The 21363-nt window shown below is 49.9% G+C and overlaps 13 protein-coding genes across 13 annotated transcripts; 6 read left to right on the plus strand and 7 right to left on the minus strand.

The window, feature by feature from the left end:
- Nucleotides 1–827: 827 nt before the first annotated feature.
- ASPZODRAFT_127116 (hypothetical protein) lies at nt 828–1867 on the minus strand. Its single transcript, XM_022721656.1, has 4 exons — nt 1749–1867; nt 1212–1537; nt 981–1145; nt 828–921 (listed from the first exon to the last, which is right to left on the minus strand). Exons 1-4 carry the CDS (start codon nt 1774–1776, stop codon nt 847–849), a joined length of 594 nt encoding a protein of 197 aa, XP_022585613.1. The 5' UTR covers nt 1777–1867; the 3' UTR covers nt 828–846.
- A 630-nt stretch (nt 1868–2497) lies between these two features.
- On the plus strand, nt 2498–3136 carry ASPZODRAFT_127117 (hypothetical protein; the record flags this gene model as incomplete). Its single annotated transcript, XM_022721657.1, has 1 exon — nt 2498–3136. The coding sequence occupies one exon, from the start codon at nt 2498–2500 to the stop codon at nt 3134–3136; it is 639 nt and encodes a 212-aa protein (XP_022585614.1).
- Nucleotides 3137–3928: 792 nt separating this feature from the next.
- ASPZODRAFT_319185 (hypothetical protein) lies at nt 3929–4998 on the minus strand. The gene has a single exon (XM_022728226.1). The coding sequence runs from the start codon at nt 4745–4747 to the stop codon at nt 4118–4120; it is 630 nt and encodes a 209-aa protein (XP_022585615.1). The 5' UTR covers nt 4748–4998; the 3' UTR covers nt 3929–4117.
- Nucleotides 4999–6057, plus strand: ASPZODRAFT_319552 (hypothetical protein). The gene is made up of 4 exons (XM_022728228.1): nt 4999–5375; nt 5431–5501; nt 5559–5808; nt 5861–6057. The coding sequence occupies exons 1-4, from the start codon at nt 5250–5252 to the stop codon at nt 5861–5863; spliced, it is 450 nt and encodes a 149-aa protein (XP_022585616.1). The 5' UTR covers nt 4999–5249; the 3' UTR covers nt 5864–6057.
- ASPZODRAFT_319611 (hypothetical protein) lies at nt 6046–7747 on the minus strand. Its single transcript, XM_022728229.1, has 2 exons — nt 7661–7747; nt 6046–7544 (listed from the first exon to the last, which is right to left on the minus strand). The coding sequence occupies exon 2, from the start codon at nt 7445–7447 to the stop codon at nt 6251–6253; it is 1197 nt and encodes a 398-aa protein (XP_022585617.1). The 5' UTR covers nt 7448–7544; nt 7661–7747; the 3' UTR covers nt 6046–6250.
- Nucleotides 7748–7932: 185 nt separating this feature from the next.
- Nucleotides 7933–8643, plus strand: ASPZODRAFT_55138 (hypothetical protein; the record flags this gene model as incomplete). Its single annotated transcript, XM_022728519.1, has 2 exons — nt 7933–8285; nt 8358–8643. 2 exons carry the CDS (start codon nt 7933–7935, stop codon nt 8641–8643), a joined length of 639 nt encoding a protein of 212 aa, XP_022585618.1.
- A 129-nt stretch (nt 8644–8772) lies between these two features.
- On the minus strand, nt 8773–9891 carry ASPZODRAFT_319294 (hypothetical protein). Its single transcript, XM_022728227.1, has 4 exons — nt 9774–9891; nt 9421–9716; nt 9048–9345; nt 8773–8992 (listed from the first exon to the last, which is right to left on the minus strand). Exons 1-4 carry the CDS (start codon nt 9819–9821, stop codon nt 8903–8905), a joined length of 732 nt encoding a protein of 243 aa, XP_022585619.1. The 5' UTR covers nt 9822–9891; the 3' UTR covers nt 8773–8902.
- Nucleotides 9892–10262: 371 nt separating this feature from the next.
- Nucleotides 10263–11750, minus strand: ASPZODRAFT_21611 (hypothetical protein). Its single transcript, XM_022727862.1, has 3 exons — nt 11268–11750; nt 10938–11202; nt 10263–10888 (listed from the first exon to the last, which is right to left on the minus strand). The coding sequence occupies exons 1-3, from the start codon at nt 11726–11728 to the stop codon at nt 10583–10585; spliced, it is 1032 nt and encodes a 343-aa protein (XP_022585620.1). The 5' UTR covers nt 11729–11750; the 3' UTR covers nt 10263–10582.
- Nucleotides 11751–12193: 443 nt separating this feature from the next.
- On the plus strand, nt 12194–13157 carry ASPZODRAFT_127124 (hypothetical protein). The gene has a single exon (XM_022721659.1). It carries the CDS (start codon nt 12515–12517, stop codon nt 12941–12943), a length of 429 nt encoding a protein of 142 aa, XP_022585621.1. The 5' UTR covers nt 12194–12514; the 3' UTR covers nt 12944–13157.
- Nucleotides 13158–13995: 838 nt separating this feature from the next.
- ASPZODRAFT_127125 (hypothetical protein) lies at nt 13996–15546 on the plus strand. Its single transcript, XM_022721660.1, has 4 exons — nt 13996–14053; nt 14111–14527; nt 14601–15386; nt 15462–15546. The coding sequence occupies exons 1-3, from the start codon at nt 14001–14003 to the stop codon at nt 15256–15258; spliced, it is 1128 nt and encodes a 375-aa protein (XP_022585622.1). The 5' UTR covers nt 13996–14000; the 3' UTR covers nt 15259–15386; nt 15462–15546.
- On the minus strand, nt 15465–17608 carry ASPZODRAFT_127126 (hypothetical protein). Its single transcript, XM_022721661.1, has 2 exons — nt 16750–17608; nt 15465–16691 (listed from the first exon to the last, which is right to left on the minus strand). Exons 1-2 carry the CDS (start codon nt 17498–17500, stop codon nt 15946–15948), a joined length of 1497 nt encoding a protein of 498 aa, XP_022585623.1. The 5' UTR covers nt 17501–17608; the 3' UTR covers nt 15465–15945.
- A 713-nt stretch (nt 17609–18321) lies between these two features.
- Nucleotides 18322–20351, plus strand: ASPZODRAFT_127128 (hypothetical protein). Its single transcript, XM_022721662.1, has one exon. The coding sequence runs from the start codon at nt 18671–18673 to the stop codon at nt 19985–19987; it is 1317 nt and encodes a 438-aa protein (XP_022585624.1). The 5' UTR covers nt 18322–18670; the 3' UTR covers nt 19988–20351.
- Nucleotides 20352–20655: 304 nt separating this feature from the next.
- On the minus strand, nt 20656–21282 carry ASPZODRAFT_54635 (hypothetical protein; the record flags this gene model as incomplete). The annotated part of the gene is made up of 1 exon (XM_022728478.1): nt 20656–21282. One exon carries the CDS (start codon nt 21280–21282, stop codon nt 20656–20658), a length of 627 nt encoding a protein of 208 aa, XP_022585625.1.
- Between the last annotated feature and the right edge of the window lie 81 nt (nt 21283–21363).

The following is a 21363-nucleotide window of genomic DNA, read 5'->3' on the forward strand; positions in this document are numbered from 1 at the left end:
TCCCATTCCCTCGTCTCCTGGTGCCATGGATCTTCCGGATTCAACATGGGCGTACCTAATCGTGCATTCTCTTGAGGATCTTTGATGGGTGTTTCTTTGGTCATCAATATCATTTAAACAGGGTCACCAGTGATCTTCTGGTTCTTCCATTCAAGGCATTTATGGATCTCCTCCGTAGGGTTAGGAAAGCGATATTGTGCTCTGTGAATAGGAGAGGAGTTCAAGTTCTCCTAGTCATAAAAGGTGTGCACGTCTGGCCCACTGACAAGGTAAGCAGTATCCCGGCGGGGAATAGCATTACAACCGATGCTAAGAAGCTACTTGTAGGAATGCAAGGAGATGTACTGTCGCGATTGTTCCAAAGTTGAAACAGCATGATTTCTGTAAGCATCCTGCAGTTCTCTATACGATCAAGACAGGTTCGGTATACTGACTCGAGTTGTTGAGTAGTTAGAGATTTTGATTGTTTGTTCTTCCCTCCATGTATATACCTAGGTAACTACTAGAAAAGATACCGCCAAGTTGAGCTCACAATTTGGTCAAGTAGTCTTCGAAAATAAATGAGAAGTTGTGTTGCTCGATTCCACGATAAACCTTGTATTCAACCGTCTTCTGCGTCGCTTGATATATCGTAGCCTGTGTTATGTACTAGATGGAAAAATACGTAACTGGGTCTCTTGATAATTTTCAACACTGTGATAAATGAGGCTAGCAATCAAAATAAACTGCACCCTAAAAAAAGGGTTTGCAGATCACCCCCCAGCAACTCCCCAGTGCACTGAAATATTGGCGACACCTGCGGTAGCCGGATCGCTTCCTTGTTCATGTTTTGTTCACACCGTCAATCTAGGCGACCTCCTCGATCTTCTTCGATCCCTGGGGGCTGTCTTCAGCCGACTCCAACTCGGGCATATCCTCGTCCTAGAGACTCTGTCAGTAATCTGACACAATGAGAACAAGAAAAAAAGAGATTATCTCACATCTTCTTCCTCACCACCCTCGGCGCCAAGCCCGGGGGCACCGTCAAAGCCTCCCAGCTTGGAGAAGTCGATGTTACCGAGACCACCCTCCTCACCGCCGAATCCGCCGAAGTTGTTTGCGTAGTCATCCTCAACAGCCTCATCCTGCTCATCCTCATCAACCCACTAGTGGAGTCAGCATACCGGCTAATTGTTTTTTTTTTTTTTTTTTTTTTGCTACAAACACCGTACCTTGTCGAAGTCCGTCTTGATGAAGTGAGCCTTCTTGGCAGTCTTCAGCAGACGAGGCCAGTATTCCTCCTTGAGCTCCTTCTTGCGCAGAATCAGTTCAACCCCCCGGTCAGTGTGGTTCACCTTGCTGTTCTCGGGATCGATCTCGTCGAACAGGTCGAGCGAGACGTGGTACTTGACAGACTTGGTGGTTGTCCCGGTGAACGTCACATTTGACGATGTGATGGAGAGGTCAGCAGAGCTCTTGGGGACATCCGGTGTGTTCAGGTTGACGTAGAGGTAGTTGCGGGCGGCATCGGTGGTGGAGGAGCGCTGGGCCCATGTTACTATATTCGGCGCGTCAGCGACTCATGTTACCTGGTAACCTTCAAAACCGACCGATGTCGATCGATTGAGATTCGCCAACATGCGAACAAATTCAAACAGCGAGGTGGAGTATCGCAAGGATCAACGCTTTGGACGTCTCGTTGCCCAAAGGTCTAGCTCAAACGCATCAAAGCCCACGGTGCGGGGAAGGAGGGACGCAGCCAAACATACCCTCGGGGGTGAGCTGAGTATCAGTCATTGTGGATGTCTGGGAGTAGTATAATCAAATTCCGGTAGGCGAGAACTGAAATATTACAGTCTGGAACCACGAGATAGCGACGGCGATATCAAGAAAAGCAAACTGTGTAGAGGAGTGATGGAGCTTGCAAGGCTGAGCTGCAATAAAGTCGTAACGAGTAGTAAGCGACTGGCCCTCGTGCTAGAAAGTACTGGAAGGTTAAGGCTTCTGTTTGCTCTGTTTGCGGTTTGTTTACGGCCTGAGGCAGAGACGATCCGACGTCACCCCTCATACCACTCACTTCCTGGCTGGGCTTGCAGCACATGGATAAGCGCCTCTCCACCACCAGATAACCTTGCAGTCTCCGTGGGTTCTGAGCTACTGTGTATTCTTTTCTGATACTTCATATTTTGAAGAGGGGCTATCAGTTTCAGGAGCATTGTTTTCGTCGCAATTTGTTGTACACCACCGGGAGTCATGCGAGGACAGTGAACTTTTACCTTTTGATCACAGTCGCCAGTCCCAATCACAAGCTACGACGGTATTATACGCAGTAAAATTCTACATTTGGATAGACGAGATACGAAACCAGATACTATCTACTACTTTGAAGAAACAGCCGTCATGGAGTCTCTTCGAGCCGTTTTTTTTGGCCCGGACCCTCAGACACAGGTATGGTTCTGCCATAACAATCTTGCTGTTTTACCCCTGGCTGACTGGTCCTTTTCTGATGGTGTTTTAGATGAGGAAGTGCAATGCCTTGATTCGCGCCAATACCCGTCAATTGGACCGAGATATATCCCAGTTGAAAACACTGGACAGTAAGACACGACAGTTGATCATCAACGCTTCACGGCGGGCGGAGCGCAACCCCTCGCAGGCCAAACAGGCCAACGCTGAAACCCGAACGTTTGCACGCGAGCTAGTTCGCATTCGCAAGCAGTCCTCCCGTTTGAACACAAGCCGCGCACAGCTGCAGAGTGTCCAGATGCAGGTCAATGAGGCCTTTTCGGTACGCAAGATCCAAGGGAGTCTGAAGAAATCGACAGGGATCATGAAGGATGTGAACACACTGGTCCGGCTACCAGAACTGTCGGCAACCATGCACCAGCTCTCGATGGAACTAGTGCGGGCGGGGATCATCGAGGAGATGGTCAGCGACGCGATCCCAGACAACGAGATTCTGGAAGACGAGGAAGAAGAGGTCGACGCCGAGGTAGACAAGGTCTTGCAGGATATTCTCCGTGGGAAACTATCCCAGGTGGAGGCTGTCAAGCCAGAGAAGCCGCTCGAAGAAGAACCCATGGCCGAAGAGGAGTTTGAGGACCAAGAGGCAACACTTAAGCAGATGCGTGGTCGTCTGGAGGCTCTGAAAAGCTGAGCCTACCATCTAACCGGACTTACCCCTTTGGAGAGGCTTTTTCCCCCTATATTGGAGTTACACATGGCGAACTCGGAGCATGCTTTTACTCAGGCGGGGCCTGTGGATGATGATATTTTTTTGCCTTTATATTCAATAGCATTAGCAGAGGTTTTCTCAATGGGATTCACTTTATTTGTAAACCATGGTTTCCATTGTTTAAACAATAGCCTCTATTCTTTTATAGTTCTTGTAAACAAATACTCAATAATAAGCCATTCTGTCCTATTCTACGTACCTATCAAGAAGACATTCACTGGGTACTGGTTGCTGATTGGCCCAGATAAGTTGGTGTCCTGATGCAGCCTAGTGTTGGGCTGTGAGGTGAGACTCCGAAGTGTCCCGTCAAAAGATCGCTTTCCCCTTCCAAACTCGCGCTCTCCCTATCTGACGCATCCTCCCACTTCATCACCACCCCTCCTCATCGTATCTGCTACTATCTCTGAGTCTGCTATTTCCTCTTCTAAGCAGGGTATTATTTTCCATTGCGGCTTCTGCTTTTCGATATTGATACCTCCGACGAAACGCGTCTGCCAGGCCGAAAACCTCCCAGGCGCTGACTGACTGCAAACGCTGCTGACAAGCGCGTCTCCGAACCACCGGACCACCAGAATTTATCATATCGACCCGTTTCCTCTGTCTCCTTCATCCAAATCAACATGTCTTCCAAGCTGGACAAGCCTCTCGACGAGCTCCTCAAGGGCCGTCGCCAGCGCGCTCGCCGTGGCGGTCGCCGCCCTTCAACCACCAAAGCCCCCGCGGCTGCCGTCCCTGTCGGCGGTGTCAAGAAGACCACCAGAGCTGCCAAACCCGGTGGAAAGGGCGCTCAAGCCGGCGTCTCGGCTGTTTCTACTGAGAGCAAAATCATCGTGAGCGGTCTTGTAAGTTGCATTATCTTGTTCTTGGCGTCGATCGAGGGCCAGCAGAAACTAATCTTTCTCTCTAGCCTTCCGACGTGAATGAGGCCAATATCAAGGTATGTTGATCGAGAGGCCTTCGCCTTGGGTTTCCATCGCCGTGTCTGTTTTTGAGACCTTCGCGGCGCACGTGGTTTCTACTCGCCTTTCGGCCCGCCCACGTCGTTCCTCCTGCACACGTGGGTCGTTCGTTGTTTCTCTTCCTGCACAGACAGCATGCTCCCTCGATATCTCCTTCTGCTGCGGTAATATGCTGGCAATACATGAAGTGAGCGGGGTTGAGCGCTGTCGCTAGTCTTGCACTATGCGTGTATCTTTCTAGTGGAATCGCTCCTCTGAGCGAAATCCAGTTTTGCCAAAGATCATGCTGCGGACTGTGCAGAGGGTGGCGGAATTTGCCATCCGGATTTTTCTTTTCGGTCTCCTTGATCGAGCCTTGATCGTTTCCGCAAATGAAATTCAAAGAGGGCATCAGCGAGCGCATCAGTGGACCAGCAGTGAACCCACTTTCTTTTAGTGGCTGTTCCTTTTCCTTCCTTTTCGGTCGCATGCAATGTCTTGTCAACGTGCCGGGAAATATCGCTACTAGGATGGAAATTTCAAGTATCCTCCTTGGCGGCCTGGCGCTGTGGAATGCTCCTCTGAGCCATTTCATATGAGTCAAGGACCCAGCACGTGCCCTGTCGCATCTTTTTTGCGATGGGACTTGAAGAATGGTGTTGGGTGGTCACCAATCGTAAGCTGTGAAAAACCAGCTGGTATTCTTCAACATCCTTAGTTGGATGATTCAATCAAGACGAGTGTGCGACAGTTAAGAAGGTTGTCGGCATCAATTGAGGGAAATATATTTCACGACATTTTGAGGACATTGACCCTGTCAGCTGCGTCGGAAAAATTTGGGCCTAGTCGTGGAATCTGGGGGGCCATGGTGTCGTGATAACGAGGGCTGGGTGTGGTGTCTACTCGCTACCGTCTGTGTGCTCGCTGATGCTCTTGAACCATCGATTGAACCGTGCACACTATCTCGTCTCTCTTGCCGCGACTGTCTTTCTTCTTTCGGGTTGACATACAATGAGTTTGCCTGCCAAGTTTACTGATCATCGTCGCGTCCGTCATAGGAATACTTCGCCAAGTCTGCTGGTCCCGTCAAGCGGGTTATGCTTACTTACAACCAGAACGGCACAAGCCGGGGAATTGCCTCGATCGTTTTCAGCAAACCGGACACCGCCGCCAAAGCTGCCAAGGAGCTCAACGGACTTCTTGTTGACAACCGCCCGATGAAGGTATAAAACTATCTAATTTCCCTGATTCAGGGAGTGTAACTGACTCCCTTTCCAGATTGAGGTTGTTGTCGACGCTTCTCATGCGCCCGCGGTTCCCGCCCCCAAGCCACTTACGGAGCGTGTTGTGTAAGCTCTCTTTCTTCGTATAGTGTTGAAAATGTTCTTGCCACTAATCTGAAATAGCCAATCCAAGTCTCAACCTAAGCCAGCCACTGCCACAAAGGCTGCCAGTGCCGGTAAGGGACGCCCGGCTCGTGGCCGTCGTGCCCGTAACCCCAATCGCCCCAAGCCCAAGACCGCGGAGGAGCTAGACGCCGAGATGGTTGATTACTTTGCCAATGAGAACACCGGTGCCGCCGAGAGTGCTGCGCCTACCACCGGAGCGGCCGCCCAGCCTGCAGCTGGTGGCGAGGATATGATGGCCGAGATTTCGGTAAGTGGTATTCACTTCAGTGGCATGGTTCATATTTACTAACTAGGTACAGTAATTGTGAAGATAATTATTGCAGAGTTGGTCGAGAATCGACCGCGTCCTGTTTTCAGTTTTGACACTTTTTTTTCTCTTGAATGTCTAACTTACTATTCGGGTTGTCTTTACGCTTATGTTTCTTTCTTCTTTCTTTTTTGAGGGCCGCTCGGGGGAATGCATGTATTTAATATCAGAATGAACTGTTCTAATAACTGGATTGAGACTTGATCGATACAAACTTGCTTAAATGTAAATCTTGGTAGAAGACTGTATTACAGAGAGTTGGTGGAAAAGTGCCCCATACCAGCTGATATATTGCAGTACTATTGATACATTGAATGGATACATTGGATACACTGGATAGATGTTGAATTTTTTCTCTCCAATGAATCGGTGCCAATTTTTTTTAGCTCCCCCAGCCTCTATTTGACCCCCCTCTGCCCGATGGGTCACCGATGTTCCTCTCTGCCTCGAGCACCCGGTCGAAATCCGCCTGGGCCTGTTCGCGTTCGCGTTGCTTATCCCGCGGGCTCTCAGGCTGCTGCGGCTCTTGTTGCTGCCAGTCTTGAGGCGATCGGAAATGTTCAGCTCGGCCAGACGTTGCCATGTTCTGCTGGCGGATTCGGTCCCAGGCACTACCCCCGTAGGAGGTACCGGGACCATCGTCTCTGTACTCTGGGTTTGTAGGGCTTGCGTCGTCGAAGAAATCCATCGCGTCGCGGGAGGAGGAGGAGGACAGCGATGGGGCTGGCGCGGTGGCCTCGTTACCCCAGAGGCGGGTGTTGCTTCGGTCAGGCATGGAACGAGGCTGGTCTGGCGACGGACGAGATGAGACCTTGTCATCGGTGTCGGCGGAGTAAGGATAGGAGTAGTCTCTGTTGTTGTGTTCCTCGTGGCTCTCAGCCAACACGCCGTGGGTGTGGTCCTCCTCCTGTACGTCACTGGGCTGGCGCGCGCGGCGCGTCCGATTCTGGGCAGCCTCCAATTTGCGTCGGCGAAGCTCCTCGGGCTTCATGTGTCTAAGCTCGTCGACAAACCCTCTCATCCGCGGATCGACAATCGTTGCCTGCGTCTCGCGCAGCGTTGCGTAAGCACCGGTACCCGTCCACCCAACTGTCGTCCAGAAGAGCAGCCTGAAACCGTAGCTGAATAGCAATGTGCGCGGCTCCGTGCGCAGGCGCATGTTTGCAAATGACATCACCCCCGAGAACGAGGGCCACTTGGCCCCCGTCTGCTTGAGCGCCGCCAGATTGGCGTACGTGTGCAGAGAGCCCATAGCCAGCCCGAGGGGCAGTCCGATCCGCTGCCCATACACCGACCGACTGACATGTTCCGTGACGGCGTCCAACTCCTCCTGCGACACGGGGCGCTGGACAATAGTCGAAATGTTCGTCATCCGGTTGTTCAATGAGGCAATGAAGATGCTCGACCACAGCCGATGGCCGCCAAACCCCAGGTACATCGTGATCGGGTCGGGCTTGACGACGAGCTCCGGGCGCAACGTCAGGCCGTACAGGCGCTGCAGGGCCTCTTTATCTCGCGTCTCAGAGGAGTTAGCTGGATCATAGTACGGAGGTGGGTTCTGGTCATCGTTAAGAGACATTTTGAGTGAGCTGGCGCCGTGATTGTTGATGATTCAACTGAACTCGACGGTGCGGGACACGGCGAAAGTTGGAGAGGTGATGCGATACATATGGTGCCTGAGGCCGCCACACTGACGTAGGCCTGCTGAGTCATCGGAAGCGATCTCCGCCGAGGTCACCTGCTTTGGGAGCCAGAGGCCTGCCTCTTTGGGAGGGGAGGGGGGCATACGTACTCTGCTGCATGCTCACCGACAGCCCATCCTATCATTTGGATTCAATTTTTCCTTTCTTTTGAAATCAGAGTTTCGATCGAGCAGAATATGCTGCCGCTGGGCGAACCACAATGGATGCAGGAGAAGAGGAGAAGGCTGGGAAGCACTAGATAAAGCGATCGATCCCCCCCCGCAGTGCTTAGCGGCAACAAACACCACTCCTTACGCTTACACGGAGTACTTCATATAGCATAGAGAGATACAGATCTTGGTTTATACTGAAGAGTATCAGCATGGCTTCAGACACATCTGTGTTGCATCCCCTCCTCGGCGAGCGACGGGCGACGGGGTTTCTCCGTTCTCGCCGGGGTGCTCAGTCGCGCGTCGCGGGCTGGCGAAGCGCTATGCGCGACCTGCTTTCTTCACGATGGGGCCATTACTTTGTGCTACTGCTGGTCTCCGTCGATGTGGCTTGTATCTTTGCGGATTTTCTGATCGAGCTGCATGTCTGCGGGCTCAAGGAAGGCCACAGCAAGGTGTCTCCGGGCTGGGGAGAGGCGCAGGACGTGCTTGACATTATTAGCCTGGTGTTTTCGTCTCTCTTCATGCTTGAATTGATCGTTGCTGCTCTCAGTTTTGGAAAGAGGTTGGTTTTTTTTTTTTTTTTTTTTTGCTCATTATATCCCTGCAACAACGTTCATAGCCTAACTCGTCACAGCTACTTCGCCTCCAAGTTCCACATTTTCGATTCCCTGGTGATTCTCGTTGCTTTCATCATCGATGTTTCTCTCCACGGCGTGGCTGAGGAGCTGGGCTCCATCGTCGTTGTTCTGCGTCTGTGGCGTGTGTTCAAGATCATTGAGGAACTGAGCTCGGCAAGTGAAGAAGCGATGGAAGAGTACGAGGTGGAGATCGAACGGCTCCGCGCGGAGAATGAAACTCTCAAGCGGAGACTGAACATCGCGGGATACAGTGAGGCTGCCGACGGTACAGATGAGCTTTGATTGCGCATATAACATCGATGATTGAGACAGGACCTGTGGAAGTTCGCCGGTATAGTATATAGGAATATCTACTTCAGCATAACAGGATATAAGTACATCAGCAATACCAACCGTATCCTCTCATCTTATCATCTAGATATACCCGTTTCTGCTGCAGATGGAACCTTTCTCGAAGGCATTCGAACTATCTCCAGAAGAGTGCTTTTTATGCAGGATAGCAACATGAAAGAAAATAAATTGCCCTTCAACGTCAAATCTTCTACCACTTCTCGACATAGGGCCGCAAGTCGATTTCAAAGGCGAATGTAGTCCGTGGTTGGGTATGTATGTGCCAGTATTGATCCGCAATCTGTCAGATATGTTAGCAAGTTGTTTCCTCTCTTCCTTCTCTACAAACTAAATACCGCTTCTGGGCTGAGCTTTGCGTCCGGATGCTCAAACTGATACCCCTTTGTTCGAGGAATATCAATAACCCCGTCGATGATAACATGAGAGACATGGACACCCTGAGGCCCGAATTCTCGAGCCAACGATTGCGCCAGCGCTCGCAGGGCAAATTTCCCAGATGCAAATGCTGCAAAGGTTGCAGATCCTTTCAGGCTGGCAGTTGCTCCGGTGAAGATTAGAGTAGGAGGGTAGCCGAGTCCTTTTGCCTGTAGCAAAAGAGGCAACGCATTCTTCGCCAGATTAAATCCACCTTTCCTATAACAAGAACCTCCAAATCAGCTAATCTATACGTCGCCATGAGGGGGGGAATATGTCGGTATAGTAACGTACGCTTGGCCATCCAACCCGCCGGCGAACTCTTCCTCTGTGAGCTCTAGGAACGGCTTCTTCACAAAACCACCGGCAGGATTGAAGACCGCAGCTGCAAGTGCCGAGTCTGCAAACTGCTGGGAAATCTTCTCAAAGGCATTCTTCACACTCGTCGAGTCGGACAGATCGGTACTGATCCCGACGGCATGCCCGCCGCTCGAGTTGATCTCCTGGACAACGGGTTCAAAGTTGGCGGGATTTCGGCTAAGAAGCACGACCGAGTATGATTTGGCGAATCTTCTTGCTACCGATGCTCCCTATGTGCAGTTAGAATAGATATCCCAGATTTACCCCGCTTGTTGATAAAAAAATACCGTGCCGGGGCCTACGCCGGCGATGATTGCAAACGCTTTAGTAGCCATTGTGAATACGGGTCGACGATGAAGGTCAGGAATAATCGGGGAGCGTCGAAGGGGGTATGTAAGAAGCAACTCTTCCTTCTTTTATAGAAAACAGTTAACTTTGGTGTTTTCATGGCCGAATGCGAGCTGATTATAAATCCGATTGCTGGAGTGATATCATTTATCAGCAATCTTGCAACATTATTCTCTCATGCAGTCAGTGCATTCTTAGGCTTTGGAAATAGCCTTCATTGGAAGATTATTCTAGATATTTCCTATGCTTATCAATATTTCGACATTTATCACCAGAGATCCTGCATGATCAATGTGGACGACATCCCTCGGTATAGAATATGTAGTACGGTAGATAGTAACTAGTTATCAGTTAGATATACAGTACGTATTTGGTAGAATGTTGAGCGTTTTAAACTAGAAACTCAACTTGTTTAAAATGAGGAATTACTACGCTATTAATTGACTTGTAATAACATGGATGAGCAGATCGACAGCTGAAGGAGGCGAACCCAAAGCAAACTTCAAAAGCATGTTAACCTTACTTCGCGTAGGAGGAGACAGAAGTTGTGTCCAGTGCTGGTGGAGTGTATTGCTGTGTACGTATCCAACTTGCAGGCTTGTGGAAGGGCCACCCGTCAACGGTGGTCTGCAGACAATGATAACACTAGAATATATGGTTATTCTCTCTGTCTTGGTCGTAAACGGAATGAGAGGCTTCTTCGTGGATCGGGCCTTAAGAGACATTTTGTCAACACAGACAATACAAGCTAAAGCTGCTCGGGAGATGGAGCATCGTCTTCCTTTGGGGGGGCATTTTCCTTATCAGCTCCGAGACTTGGGGAGGCATACGCGGAGGCCTGAATAGGTACATCCTCTTCATCACTATCAAACTCATATTCGGGGCCATGGCACGCTTCACAGGCCTGGTAGCGAAGGAAGAGGTCAAACGGGGATGTAGCCTTAAACCGAAAGCTGTAGATAGGCGAGGCGTGGACTTTCAAGACACCAGACTTGTTGTACTTGGCCTGTAGGATACGGCCGTGGCGAGGCCCGAACAGTGAAAGGACCAGCACCTATTAATTAGCAATCTGAAAATCTAGAAAAACTGGACTGGTGATATACCGGGAAGAGTGAGGTGTTCTCAAACTCCGTCTGATTAAGACGGTTTTGGATTGTCTGGGCAATGGGCCCCAGCTCACCATAGAGCAATTCATCATTACTTGTTTCTGCTCCAGTGCAGACGATGAGCATGATATGTGGACGAAGGGTTGTCGGGTCTTCAGCATCATCCTGCCACTCGCGTTTACATAATGTATCCCATGGTGGAACCTTCTTGCGCAGGCCAAGCAGGAGCCCTTGTGGACCATTAAGAAAAGAATTTCCATCTCTATCAGAAAAGTTTGTTAGAATAAGAAACATCTAATAGATAGACAGCCATCACTCTATGCAAACCTGATATCTAACCATCCAAACTCCTCATTAAACCAAATGAGATCACCGTCCTTCTTTGCCTTTATGAAAATGTAGAGAATATTTAAATATTGGAAGATATGATCTGCTCTTTCTGCTAATATGTAGGAATAAGGGGGGTCCTTGGAAATTGTTGGATGATCATAAAGTCCATCAAAATCAAAGTAACAGGTCTCAGTATCTGGCCCGGCTAGTTCAGATTCATCAAGGGTGTACTTTGCCAGCTCCTCTACGGACAGAGGCTTAAAAAGACTGGCCTTAGAGTCGAGAAACTTTGGATCTTCAGGGTTAAACTCAGCCAGCGATACCCCCATACGAGTGAGCTCGTCCTGGGAATATGCCTCCTTTGGCTGGGAATTCAGGGTCTTGATAAGAGTGGACACTGCCTGGTCGTAGACGACTCTCAAGTGCGCACGTTGCTTGTTCTGACCGGAAGACTCCATAATAGAGGAAGATGAAAATGCAAAGAAGTTCCGAGAGGGAAGAAGAGGGAAGGAGAGACTCTTTCTGATTACAATGTTAATGATGACTACTACATAGGTGATGACACGCTAAACCTAATGGGGTTGGCGACAGCAATAAGGTACCTAGTAGTAGACTAGCACCCGCCGTCATACTATATAAGGTTTAGCGTGTATTTTGATCCATGTCATATCCTAAACGGGCCATTAGAATAAGCAGGAAATACTTACTGTACACTGTAAAACATCCTGTTGAATAAGTTGATTCATCATCTTATGATGGAATATTCGAGATTGATATACCCTAGTCCTTGAACACTATTAATTCCCTTAACAAGCCCTGAATGTTTGTGGTATATACTATCTAGATGTCTTATAGTAGTACTCTGAATGGTTTCCACCTATGCAGATTATTTTTCTGCTTGGATATAATATAGACCTGCTGAAATTATAGATTAAATAAGCTCTACTTACCATATTCATTGCATATTAATTGGCTAGTGTGTAGATAGCTAGAGAGTTTATCGCTGTTGCAGCAAATGTCTAAGAAGGCCTCCTGATACAGCACAGCAACTGAGAGTTGTCATGGAGAAAAGACGGCCGGTCTACTCCCAGAAAGATAGAGTAGGCTCATTTTGAAACTCAGCAGTCAAGGACCTCGAGATCGAAGAACAAGTTGCAGAGGCTCGAGAATGGCTGCAAGAACAAGCGGCCTTCAAGGCCTATCTGGAAGCCATTAAAAATAGCGAAATCCCGGGCACTCGGGACATGGGGGTGTTTGGGGTTCCTTACACCCAGCAGTTCCATCTCGTGAAACTGCTTGACAGGGAGACAGGAGCCCAAAAAGATGCGAAGAAGCCGACGTTGGACGGGCCGAACGAAGAGCTCGTCAACTCGGCCCTCCTCTCATTTTTGACTGCCGTGTGCTTCGGCCACCCAGCTGTCAAATCATACTGGTCTCCACGTCGGGCTACCTTGACGGCCAAGTTTAGAAAGGGGGCTGAGGCAGGGAAACCTAGCCTTAGTTGCCAGGTTGACGGGTTTCTGGTTTCTTCGGCTGGCCACACACAGGTCCTTATTGAGGCCAAGTCCAGGGACCGATGTGAGCATGAGCCAAACGTTTCCTGGCAGGAGACGTATGAGATTGTCTCTGCTCTTCTGACGCCTACCCCCAAAGGCCTCCCCAAGAATGGGTGAGTCTCTTTTCCCTTGTGGTCATAGCAAACCCCTAGAATATCATCTCAAGTACCAATTTTTACCCCAGTTTGGTTTTGATTGCGGGCGACGGCAAGGAGATGTACATTCTTCATGCCATCTGTGACGACGAGTACGAGGAGTATTTGTTGGGCTTGAAAAGGTCCTGCAAAAACGACAAGTTCTTGAAAATCAACAAATACGGGCCGTGGCGAATGAATCGGGCGACCGATATAAAGGACTTTTCAGAGCTGATCCTAGCTATTACTATCTGGCTCAGCTAATAGTCTGTCACAGAAAAGGATGCTCTCTAGGCTGCCAATCAGGATGATCCATTTTATTTGCAGCATCACCTGATGTTCTAAGCCTAATGTAGTTAGCTTCATACACTAATTTTTATTTACTCAGCATATCTGGTCTGCTGCACAACGTAGGAATAGTATAGGAATATAGTTACCTAGGTACTATTGGCTCTGATTACGTATAGTATTTATTAAATAGTCTTAGTACGTGAAGTACTACTTATATTATGTCATATCAAGGACACCGTCACTAATAACACGTGTGGGCGCAGATTATGGTACTCTGTACCCAATTCCATCTAGCAACCGATGGTCCAACTGGTACTGCAGCTGGCCCAAGGCATCGAAATGAAGAAGTAATAGACATGTTCATATCCTTTCGACCGAGGTGATATTTCTCTAGATGTGCTGCACCGTCATACAGTCCTCGAACCCATGCCGTTGGCTTGTTGTCACTAAGAAATTCTTATATCCAATAAAATTTTTAAAAAATAGTGCTGTAATAGTATATCAAGATCTTGTAAGCACCAGTTTGACAACCCGAGCTTAAAAGATCACAATATTTTATCCATCATATGGAGGCCTATAACTATGGAACCCGTCACATAGTCAAAAGTACTCCATAGAATATTATGTATGCCTTACCTTTAAGGCATAAGCAACTCCCCTTATCGATAAAAAGATCCTCCAATATTTTCCCCAGAACAGCTCCTCTTGCCAACGCGATTACTACATTTTCATCCTCTCTCGCAGCAGAAATGGCTGAAAGTTCGGAAACCGACGCAGTCCTTAGCTCACTCTGCACTATTTGGTAAGATTCCACCACCACAGAGATCTATATCTCCTTGCTAAGACGGAAGTGAAATAGCCACACCAACACGCCTAAATACCGCTGTCCTCGTTGCTCGACTCAGACCTGTTCGCTAGCCTGCTCTCGCAGACACAAGCTCTGGTCTCAATGCTCCGGTGTACGTGATCCAGCAGCGTACCTTCGTCGGAACGAGCTCGCCACCGAATCGGCGTTTGACCGCGATTTCAACTTCATCACGGGGATCGAAAGACGTCTTGAACGGGCAGAGCGCGATGTCGAGAACCGGGGGATCCCAACACTAGAAGATCATGCAGAAGGTACAATAGGTGGGAAGAGGAAGCGCACAAATGAACCGCGCCTCGCGAAGGGCGAGGTCCCTTTCCTCCGGGGGGCGGAGAGTGCTGGGGTCACCGTGGTGAGGGCGCCAAAGGGGATGTCGAGAAGCAAAATGAACGCCTCGAGGTGGTTTACCAAGTGGGTTTCCAATTCTCTTTTTTTCGGTGTGTCTATTTCTTTATATGACAAAGCTGATTTTGCGGAACTTCAGACAAAAATGCCTGAATTGGACCGTCGAATGGGTTTTTCCGACAGGGGAGAAGAAGCTCAACACTTCCCTAGAAGGATGTACTATCGCCGAAGCGTATGCTCGTGTCAACCCTGTAATAAAAGGGACAAAAGACGAAGAACCACCAAGTGAACAATCGCAAGCCGAACCCAACCCCGAAGCTGCACCGGCCCAAAGTACGACGGTTGAAAATCAAACTCATTCTACATGCGACGGCAGCCTTTCCGAGGCCCCTCCTACATCTACTGCTTCCCATCCGCCTATTTCTCACCGGGACGTCTACTTCTACTTGCATCGACCACAAACTTCAACCAAACAGCCCGTCCTGGTGCCCCTACAACCGCACCAGATCTTCACAACTGTCCTGCGCAACAGGACTGTCCTTGAATTCCCTACTATATACGCATTATCCGAATCCCCTGAGACATTACGTACCGAAAGCGAGGACCCGGCCCGCTTCCTACTCGAAGAAGAATATCTACACGCACACAAACCGGGCGAGGAAGATCCAGACTCGGTGCCTGAGAAATCCGAGAATGAGGCCGAGGATGCAGGTGTGGATCTGGAGACCGTGGATGAGGAGAAAGTCTTGGAAGTCCTTCAGAGAGACTTGGGGGAGGATGCTCCGACTGTTGTTTGAAATCTACCATCATAGCAAACACGTACAATTGTGCTCGGGAGGCCATTATTCGATCGACGTTACCCGATCGGTAGGTAGTCACTGTCATGAATCAGTCTGAAATGGAGGGGACATTATCATTACTACCTGTTTAGAAAACAGGTTAGTCTGGTCTCTGCTGGAAGCATCCGCGTTTACATCATTAAGGAGTGGTTAATCAACCTCATCTACCGTCAATACCACGCAGATAGATAATGCAGACTGGCTTTTACGGTCACGAGTATATAGCAAGCTTCGTTGCGAATTGACTTATCCGGTACAGGAGCCTCGGCGACGCGAAAGAGATGCATCTTAGATGGATGGGAGACCGTCGTGTACGAGAAGTCAATCCGATCGGAAGAATAGCGAAGCTGTCAGAAGTACTAGTCAATAGTAATCATATCCGCACAATGAACTAAAGACACAATTCAAAACTTATTTCAGGTATGATTGTATATGACCTAGAGCTGAAATTCCAATCCTGCTATGCAATAATCAAATGGGTATCTTATCTGGGTAAATGAAGACAACGAAGTAACCAAAACACAACGCCGCGTAATAAATGTTATATATCATATCGGTTGGAACATGCATCAACCGAGGACTTGAGTGTAAAAATATACGTTACCGTCAACTGAGACGGGGTATAGTGTCATGTCATGGGTAATCTCACAACTGCGGAGGACTTGCCACCTCGGAGGTGGTTTCCGGTGTTTGAGGCTCACCTTTGCCGCTGGGCAAGGTGATGAGTTCGGTCGCAACCGTATCGGGAACAGATCGAGCATCGTCTTCCGGAGCAGCCTCTGCGGGAGGTTTCTTATTGGAAAAGCTTGCTTTGGACTCGACCGGAGACATTTGTTCAGAGCGGCTGGGCTTTAGCTTGAGATGGCCCCGCTCCAAGGCACGGAGCAGGGTGCCAATCTCATCCGAAACGATACCTCGAAGTTTGCTCATTGCATCATCCGAGGCATCGGAGTGGGGATTCCAGCCAAGCTTGTCCGATTCCTCAGAGGCCAGGGACTTGGACTCTAGGGACGGACCGGTGATGAGCTTGTGCAGCATCGTAGGCGACATGGTAGGGCGGCGAGGCATTTTGACAGGCTTCTGTTTGGAACTGGACGAGACAGAGACGGCTTCTTCTTGTGGCCGTTTCGGAGGTCGGACATGAGTATTGGGAGCTTCTCCCACTTCATTCCGAATCTTATAGTAAACCAGGCCGAGGGTTGCGGCAAGGGCCTGGTGGGCAGCCTCTGGGTACATTCTGACCGCTTCTGCCCGATTCAGATTGGAGGGAAGATCGCTGGAATCACTGGAATCGGTATCGCTGCCGAACGGACCATCTTCCTGATGCATTCGACACCAATATTGGTATCCACCAAGTTGGTAGAATTCTGCGAGTTCAACAAGTCGATGAACTGTGTTGTCAACTAGTTAGGATATTTATCTTTCACGTCGACCACAAATGCAACTTACGTCGACTTCTCTTCTTAAGACACCAGAAGCGCCATACGGTGCGCGGGAAATATTCAGGCCATTGCAGAGCACCGTCTTCCTCGACGACGGGGACAGGAGTGATCGGAGCATGCACGGTGTGGGCGAGCGAGTTGAATCGGACACGTTCCATGTGCTTCATCCGAGATTCCATCAACGAGAAACGGTTAAAAACATTGTTGAAGTGTCGAGAGGTCTCATGCTGCAGGGTGAGAAGATCGGTACGGAGTTGACTGATGGCAGCATGAAGCTTGCTTATTTCGACACGACACCCACAAACGTCGGTGGACAGCTGCTCGATATCCTCATGGACCTGATCGACGTTCTTTTGGAGCCGATCGACGTCACTGCGCAGGAAACCCGTCTCTGTTCCGGACTGGCCGATGCTAGACTTGAGTTGAAAGACTCCCGACTTGAGCTGGTCGACATCCGTCCTCAAAGCCACAACATTCAAGTCGATCCGGGTGGAGATGGCACGATTGGCATCGAATTCGCGGCGAATGTGGTCGTCTTCACGGTTCCGGCGGTCGGCATACCCATCCTTTGTCAGGACAGACGAACGGAGCTCGAGAAAACGCGAGTCAAGGAGGTTGATGCGGTCGTAGATATGCGATAAGGCGGGATCAGAGGCAACAGGCGGCGTGACTTCTCTCCTCACTGAGAGACGAGGGCTAGACATGGACATGGACAGACTCGAAGTCCGGGACAGACTCCGTTCAAGCGTGGTGGTCATTTTGCAGTAAATCGGTTCCGGTACGGTATAAGGTGCATGTGGCGGGTTGTGCTGATGAGAATCGATAGGGTTCAACTGTTCATGCGCGTATGAGGTCCATGGCGACGGTGATGGTGGAGAGTCAGTAGGAAGGCTCTGGGAAGGGGACAGAACGGTTTTCGGGGGTAGGGCAGGCTTTTCGGGGGACAACGGAGTATTACCACACAAAGGGCAGAAATGCGGCGTACACCGCTAACAAATGCAGCATGACACGACTGACGCAAACCCCCCGGTCGCCTTACAACGCCACCACACAGCACTTTGGATGTGATGTGTCTCGATACTGGTGATTTCTAATGTTTAATGAGGCTATTCTTGATTTAAAATCAATAGAAATAATCCAATCTCCTTTGCAACTTGGAAGCAAAGAAGGCCAGATGCCTCCAGATGCACCGGTATTGTCAATTACAATACCATACGGAAACGCCACAATCCTTGGCGGGCCCTACCTGCAAGCCAGCTGACATCTCTCAGCCAATCGCCCTCCCTTTGTCCCGCCGCCCTTTGAACTCCAGCGCATCCGGGGATGTTTCATTGGATAGCAGAAATAGACAAGGCACGGGCGATGGGAAGCTGGTGGATGCCCAAAGCTGCACCAGATCCTTTTCAGCCTTGCTTGTGTTTCAATTGTATTTGTATTCAGTTTGCTGTAATGTAAATACTGGAAAGAAATCCATTTTCGACAATCTTAGGTAATCTTATACTGTTTCATCTCCATAGTCTTTTACAAACTCAAGGGCAAGGGTTATATTGTTCCCTGTATTCCATTATGAAGATGAAGACTATGAAGAGGACGACAAGATGCTTCCACGCTGCGAACCAGCCCAGCCAACCTGCTCCGGTGCGTTTCCCTCAACATCAACATCGAAACAAGCAGCCGTCGAGACTGGGTAGATAAACCATTTTCCTCCTGCTCCTGCTTCATTTCCTATCATCCAGTATTGCCGCTTCCTTTTTGGGGAGACACCTACTTCCAAGAATATGGAAAGCGCGGGAAGAATGGAGACGAGAGATCTCCAAATCGTTGCGATATGCGAACCCTGCTTTCGCCTATTAGTACAGCCTCGAACAGTTATCATTACCGCTTGATGACCTACTTGATCCTATATCACCTTTTAAGACAGGAGAAAAATGAAGCCTCAGTTTCTATCCTTGCTCGCTCGGTGCTGCTTTATCGCCGGTATCGCCCTCCAAGGCTCTCACGCATGTCGGTTTCGGCGCCCCAAGTATCCCTCTAAACCAGTGCAACCTGTACAACCCGAGTGCGATTGTTATGTCGTGTCAGGACCGGAACCAGGGTACTTTCAGAATTACCAATTCTGGGATTTTCGGGCCGTGTCATTCGATCAGAAACTGGCAAACGAGGAGTCCGGGCTGCTCCCAGCAAGAGCTGACCAAGGTGACGATGCCATTGGCGGATCAGCGGACGGCTTCAAGGGGAAAACGATTCTTCTGTCCGAGACTCCATTCGCAGAAGATTGGAAGATCCAGAAATGGAAAAGGAACCCCTCCGACTTGGCCCCCGTGCATATGGTGCACTCAAACGACAATGTCTTCATTGCCCGAAACCCCAGCCCCGGTCGTGATAACCCCAACTCAACCTATCTCGTCTTGCGCACTACTCGGTTTGAGAACTTTACCTCCACTGCAGAGATAGAGAGTCGGCTGCAAAACGTGTTCCGAGCCAGTATCCGAGTCCATTTCAAGATCCTGTCTGATGATGAGCCGTCAAGCATTCTCCCTTCCGAAAGGGGGAATGTACTTACCGCCACAAGTCAAAGAAACATCCGTCCATCATCTAATCAAGCAGTGCCAAAGGCCTCGTCACCGCCGGGCGGCGTGTGTGCCGGTATCTTCACATATCATTCCTCCAAATGTGAATCCGACATCGAGATCCTGACGTCCGATCCACATAGTCGCGTTCATTATGCAAACCAGCCAGACTATGACCCCGTCACAGACACGATGATCCCTGGCGCCAGTACTATCATGGATGTTCCCGTGCCATGGACTTCGTGGGCGACTCATCGACTCGACTGGACGCAGACGACCTCCCGCTGGTTCGTTGACGAGCAGCTTCAAGACACCAAGACGTACCGTGTCCCCGAGAAGCCGAGCATGGTGGTACTGAATCTGTGGAGTGACGGAGGCAGCTGGTCGGGGGATATGGTCCACGGAACAAGCGTGCACATGGCCATCGAATGGATCGAACTTGCATATAACGTATCTACTCAGAAAGACCATATCCCGGACGATCGGCAAACCTTGCCGCCGAAACACGCGGGAAGAGGATCTATCTTCCACGCCGTGGGTTTAAGGCGCGATGGACAAGAAGAGAGTCCAGCAGAGAACAGCAGCGTGGCAAAGGGGAAAATGTGTCGCAATCCATGTAAGATTGATGGTTTAGGGAAGAGAGGGGGTCCTCGGGGTGCGGCGTTCAAGTCATAGCCTTGTCCAGTGGGCTACATGTTGAAAGCTGAGCGGCGAGATAGAGAAAGAGAGAGTACGTATCTTTAATGAGTGTAGCAATAAATACGCTGAAATTTGCGTAGTACACTGGGGGCCTTTCCATCTCCTTTCTTTTTGTCGTCTTTTCTTCTCGTCGTCCTCTTCTGTCCATGGGAATGCAAGATCCAGGAAAACTCCGTAAACTGCTCAGGAGCATAGGCTTCAACTGAGACGGGTATCAATGACAACACAACAGACAACACGACGGCAGACAGCCAAGCGCAGATAAAAAAGAGAAAGAAAGAAAAAAACCTGTGCACCGTCCCCATGCAGAAAAATCATATCATAGACGTTTCACCCTCGCTGTAATTTATCCCGAGTGCCATAAACAAAGAAAAAAAAAAAAAAAAAAACAAAAAACAATAACTCCATCCATGCGGTGTCATGCCCCATTCTTCGAACTCGACGCCGATCAAACAAAAATGAATATCAGAAGACAGAAATCGAACATCAGTACGCCGGTCTGGAGGGGATCGGTGCTGGGCGACTGACGCAGCGCGAAACAGAATACAGTTCATCTCTCTTGCGGGAGGCTTGAACAGAGACCTCGTAGATAAACAGAAGATTCTCTCGGTTCCTTCGAGAATCAAATGGTGGCTCTCATTCTCTCACAGACAACCATCAGGCACGAACTCGCCTACCAGCCCACCATTGATCAACTCTGCGACGATCTTCTTGCGGAGCGTCGGGATGTCGGACGGCCCGTACGCCGTGGGCTCAACACCGACCGCAACCGCTTTCGCCGTCGACAGGAGGAAGGCGCCGCAGTCGCAACCGTTGTCCTGCTGCGGGGAGACGGAGGGCAGAATGTCCCAGTCCTCGTCGACATACCGGGGCCCGAGTTCCCCGCGGAGCCAGGTTTTCACCAACCCCACGTGCCGAGAAGAGAGGCTTCCCAGGGAGTCGAAGTTTTCGATGGTCCGCTCGGCTGGTCTGACCACGATGAGCGTCCAATGGTGGCTGTCGTGGACTGGGATGAACACCGTGTCGACCTCCAAGAGGGCCTCGCCGCCGATCTTGGCACGAGACGCCCAGCGCCGTACCGACTCGTAACCCTTGTCACGCAGGTTGGCAAAAAAGAACGTGTTGAAGGCGTGGAACAGCGGTTTCTGGCCCGGCTCAAGGTTGCCGGCGTTGCGACGGAGGTACTCAACGAGGTAAGCGAGGTACGCATTGATGACTTCATCGTTAAGCCAGGAGAGAGGTGTGTAACATGTCAACAGATCCTTCTTCATCAAAGGCGCCCCGGACGGGGCCTTGGCGATGCTTCTGTTTTGACCAGTCACTGCGCGGGCGATTCGGTCTTCCCACGCTGG

This window comes from Penicilliopsis zonata (genome assembly GCF_001890105.1).
Source record: "Penicilliopsis zonata CBS 506.65 unplaced genomic scaffold ASPZOscaffold_1, whole genome shotgun sequence".
Taxonomy (NCBI): domain Eukaryota; kingdom Fungi; phylum Ascomycota; class Eurotiomycetes; order Eurotiales; family Aspergillaceae; genus Penicilliopsis; species Penicilliopsis zonata.

Coding starts and splice junctions, on each gene's coding strand:
- ASPZODRAFT_127126 (XM_022721661.1), bottom strand. CDS start 17,500: ATGACCACCACGCTTGAACGGAGTCTGTCCCGGACTTCGAGTCTGTCC. Junction 16,692..16,749: donor TCTTAAGAAGAGAAGTCGAC/GTAAGTTGCATT, acceptor TTGACAACACAG/TTCATCGACTTGTTGAACTC.
- ASPZODRAFT_127125 (XM_022721660.1), top strand. CDS start 14,001: ATGGCTGAAAGTTCGGAAACCGACGCAGTCCTTAGCTCACTCTGCACT. Junction 14,054..14,110: donor AGCTCACTCTGCACTATTTG/GTAAGATTCCAC, acceptor GAAGTGAAATAG/CCACACCAACACGCCTAAAT. Junction 14,528..14,600: donor GCCTCGAGGTGGTTTACCAA/GTGGGTTTCCAA, acceptor GCGGAACTTCAG/ACAAAAATGCCTGAATTGGA.
- ASPZODRAFT_127116 (XM_022721656.1), bottom strand. CDS start 1,776: ATGACTGATACTCAGCTCACCCCCGAGG. Junction 1,146..1,211: donor TCAAGACGGACTTCGACAAG/GTACGGTGTTTG, acceptor TGACTCCACTAG/TGGGTTGATGAGGATGAGCA. Junction 922..980: donor AGGGTGGTGAGGAAGAAGAT/GTGAGATAATCT, acceptor CAGAGTCTCTAG/GACGAGGATATGCCCGAGTT.
- ASPZODRAFT_127128 (XM_022721662.1), top strand. CDS start 18,671: ATGAAGCCTCAGTTTCTATCCTTGCTCGCTCGGTGCTGCTTTATCGCC.
- ASPZODRAFT_21611 (XM_022727862.1), bottom strand. CDS start 11,728: ATGGAGTCTTCCGGTCAGAACAAGCAACGTGCGCACTTGAGAGTCGTC. Junction 11,203..11,267: donor TTTGGATGGTTAGATATCAG/GTTTGCATAGAG, acceptor CTTTTCTGATAG/AGATGGAAATTCTTTTCTTA. Junction 10,889..10,937: donor AGAACACCTCACTCTTCCCG/GTATATCACCAG, acceptor GCTAATTAATAG/GTGCTGGTCCTTTCACTGTT.
- ASPZODRAFT_319611 (XM_022728229.1), bottom strand. CDS start 7,447: ATGTCTCTTAACGATGACCAGAACCCACCTCCGTACTATGATCCAGCT.
- ASPZODRAFT_319294 (XM_022728227.1), bottom strand. CDS start 9,821: ATGGCTACTAAAGCGTTTGCAATCATCGCCGGCGTAGGCCCCGGCACG. Junction 9,717..9,773: donor CCGGCGTAGGCCCCGGCACG/GTATTTTTTTAT, acceptor AACTGCACATAG/GGAGCATCGGTAGCAAGAAG. Junction 9,346..9,420: donor GGCGGGTTGGATGGCCAAGC/GTACGTTACTAT, acceptor TTCTTGTTATAG/GAAAGGTGGATTTAATCTGG.
- ASPZODRAFT_319185 (XM_022728226.1), bottom strand. CDS start 4,747: ATGAAATGGCTCAGAGGAGCATTCCACAGCGCCAGGCCGCCAAGGAGG.
- ASPZODRAFT_319552 (XM_022728228.1), top strand. CDS start 5,250: ATGCTTACTTACAACCAGAACGGCACAAGCCGGGGAATTGCCTCGATC. Junction 5,376..5,430: donor TTGACAACCGCCCGATGAAG/GTATAAAACTAT, acceptor CTCCCTTTCCAG/ATTGAGGTTGTTGTCGACGC. Junction 5,502..5,558: donor CCACTTACGGAGCGTGTTGT/GTAAGCTCTCTT, acceptor AATCTGAAATAG/CCAATCCAAGTCTCAACCTA.
- ASPZODRAFT_127124 (XM_022721659.1), top strand. CDS start 12,515: ATGGGGGTGTTTGGGGTTCCTTACACCCAGCAGTTCCATCTCGTGAAA.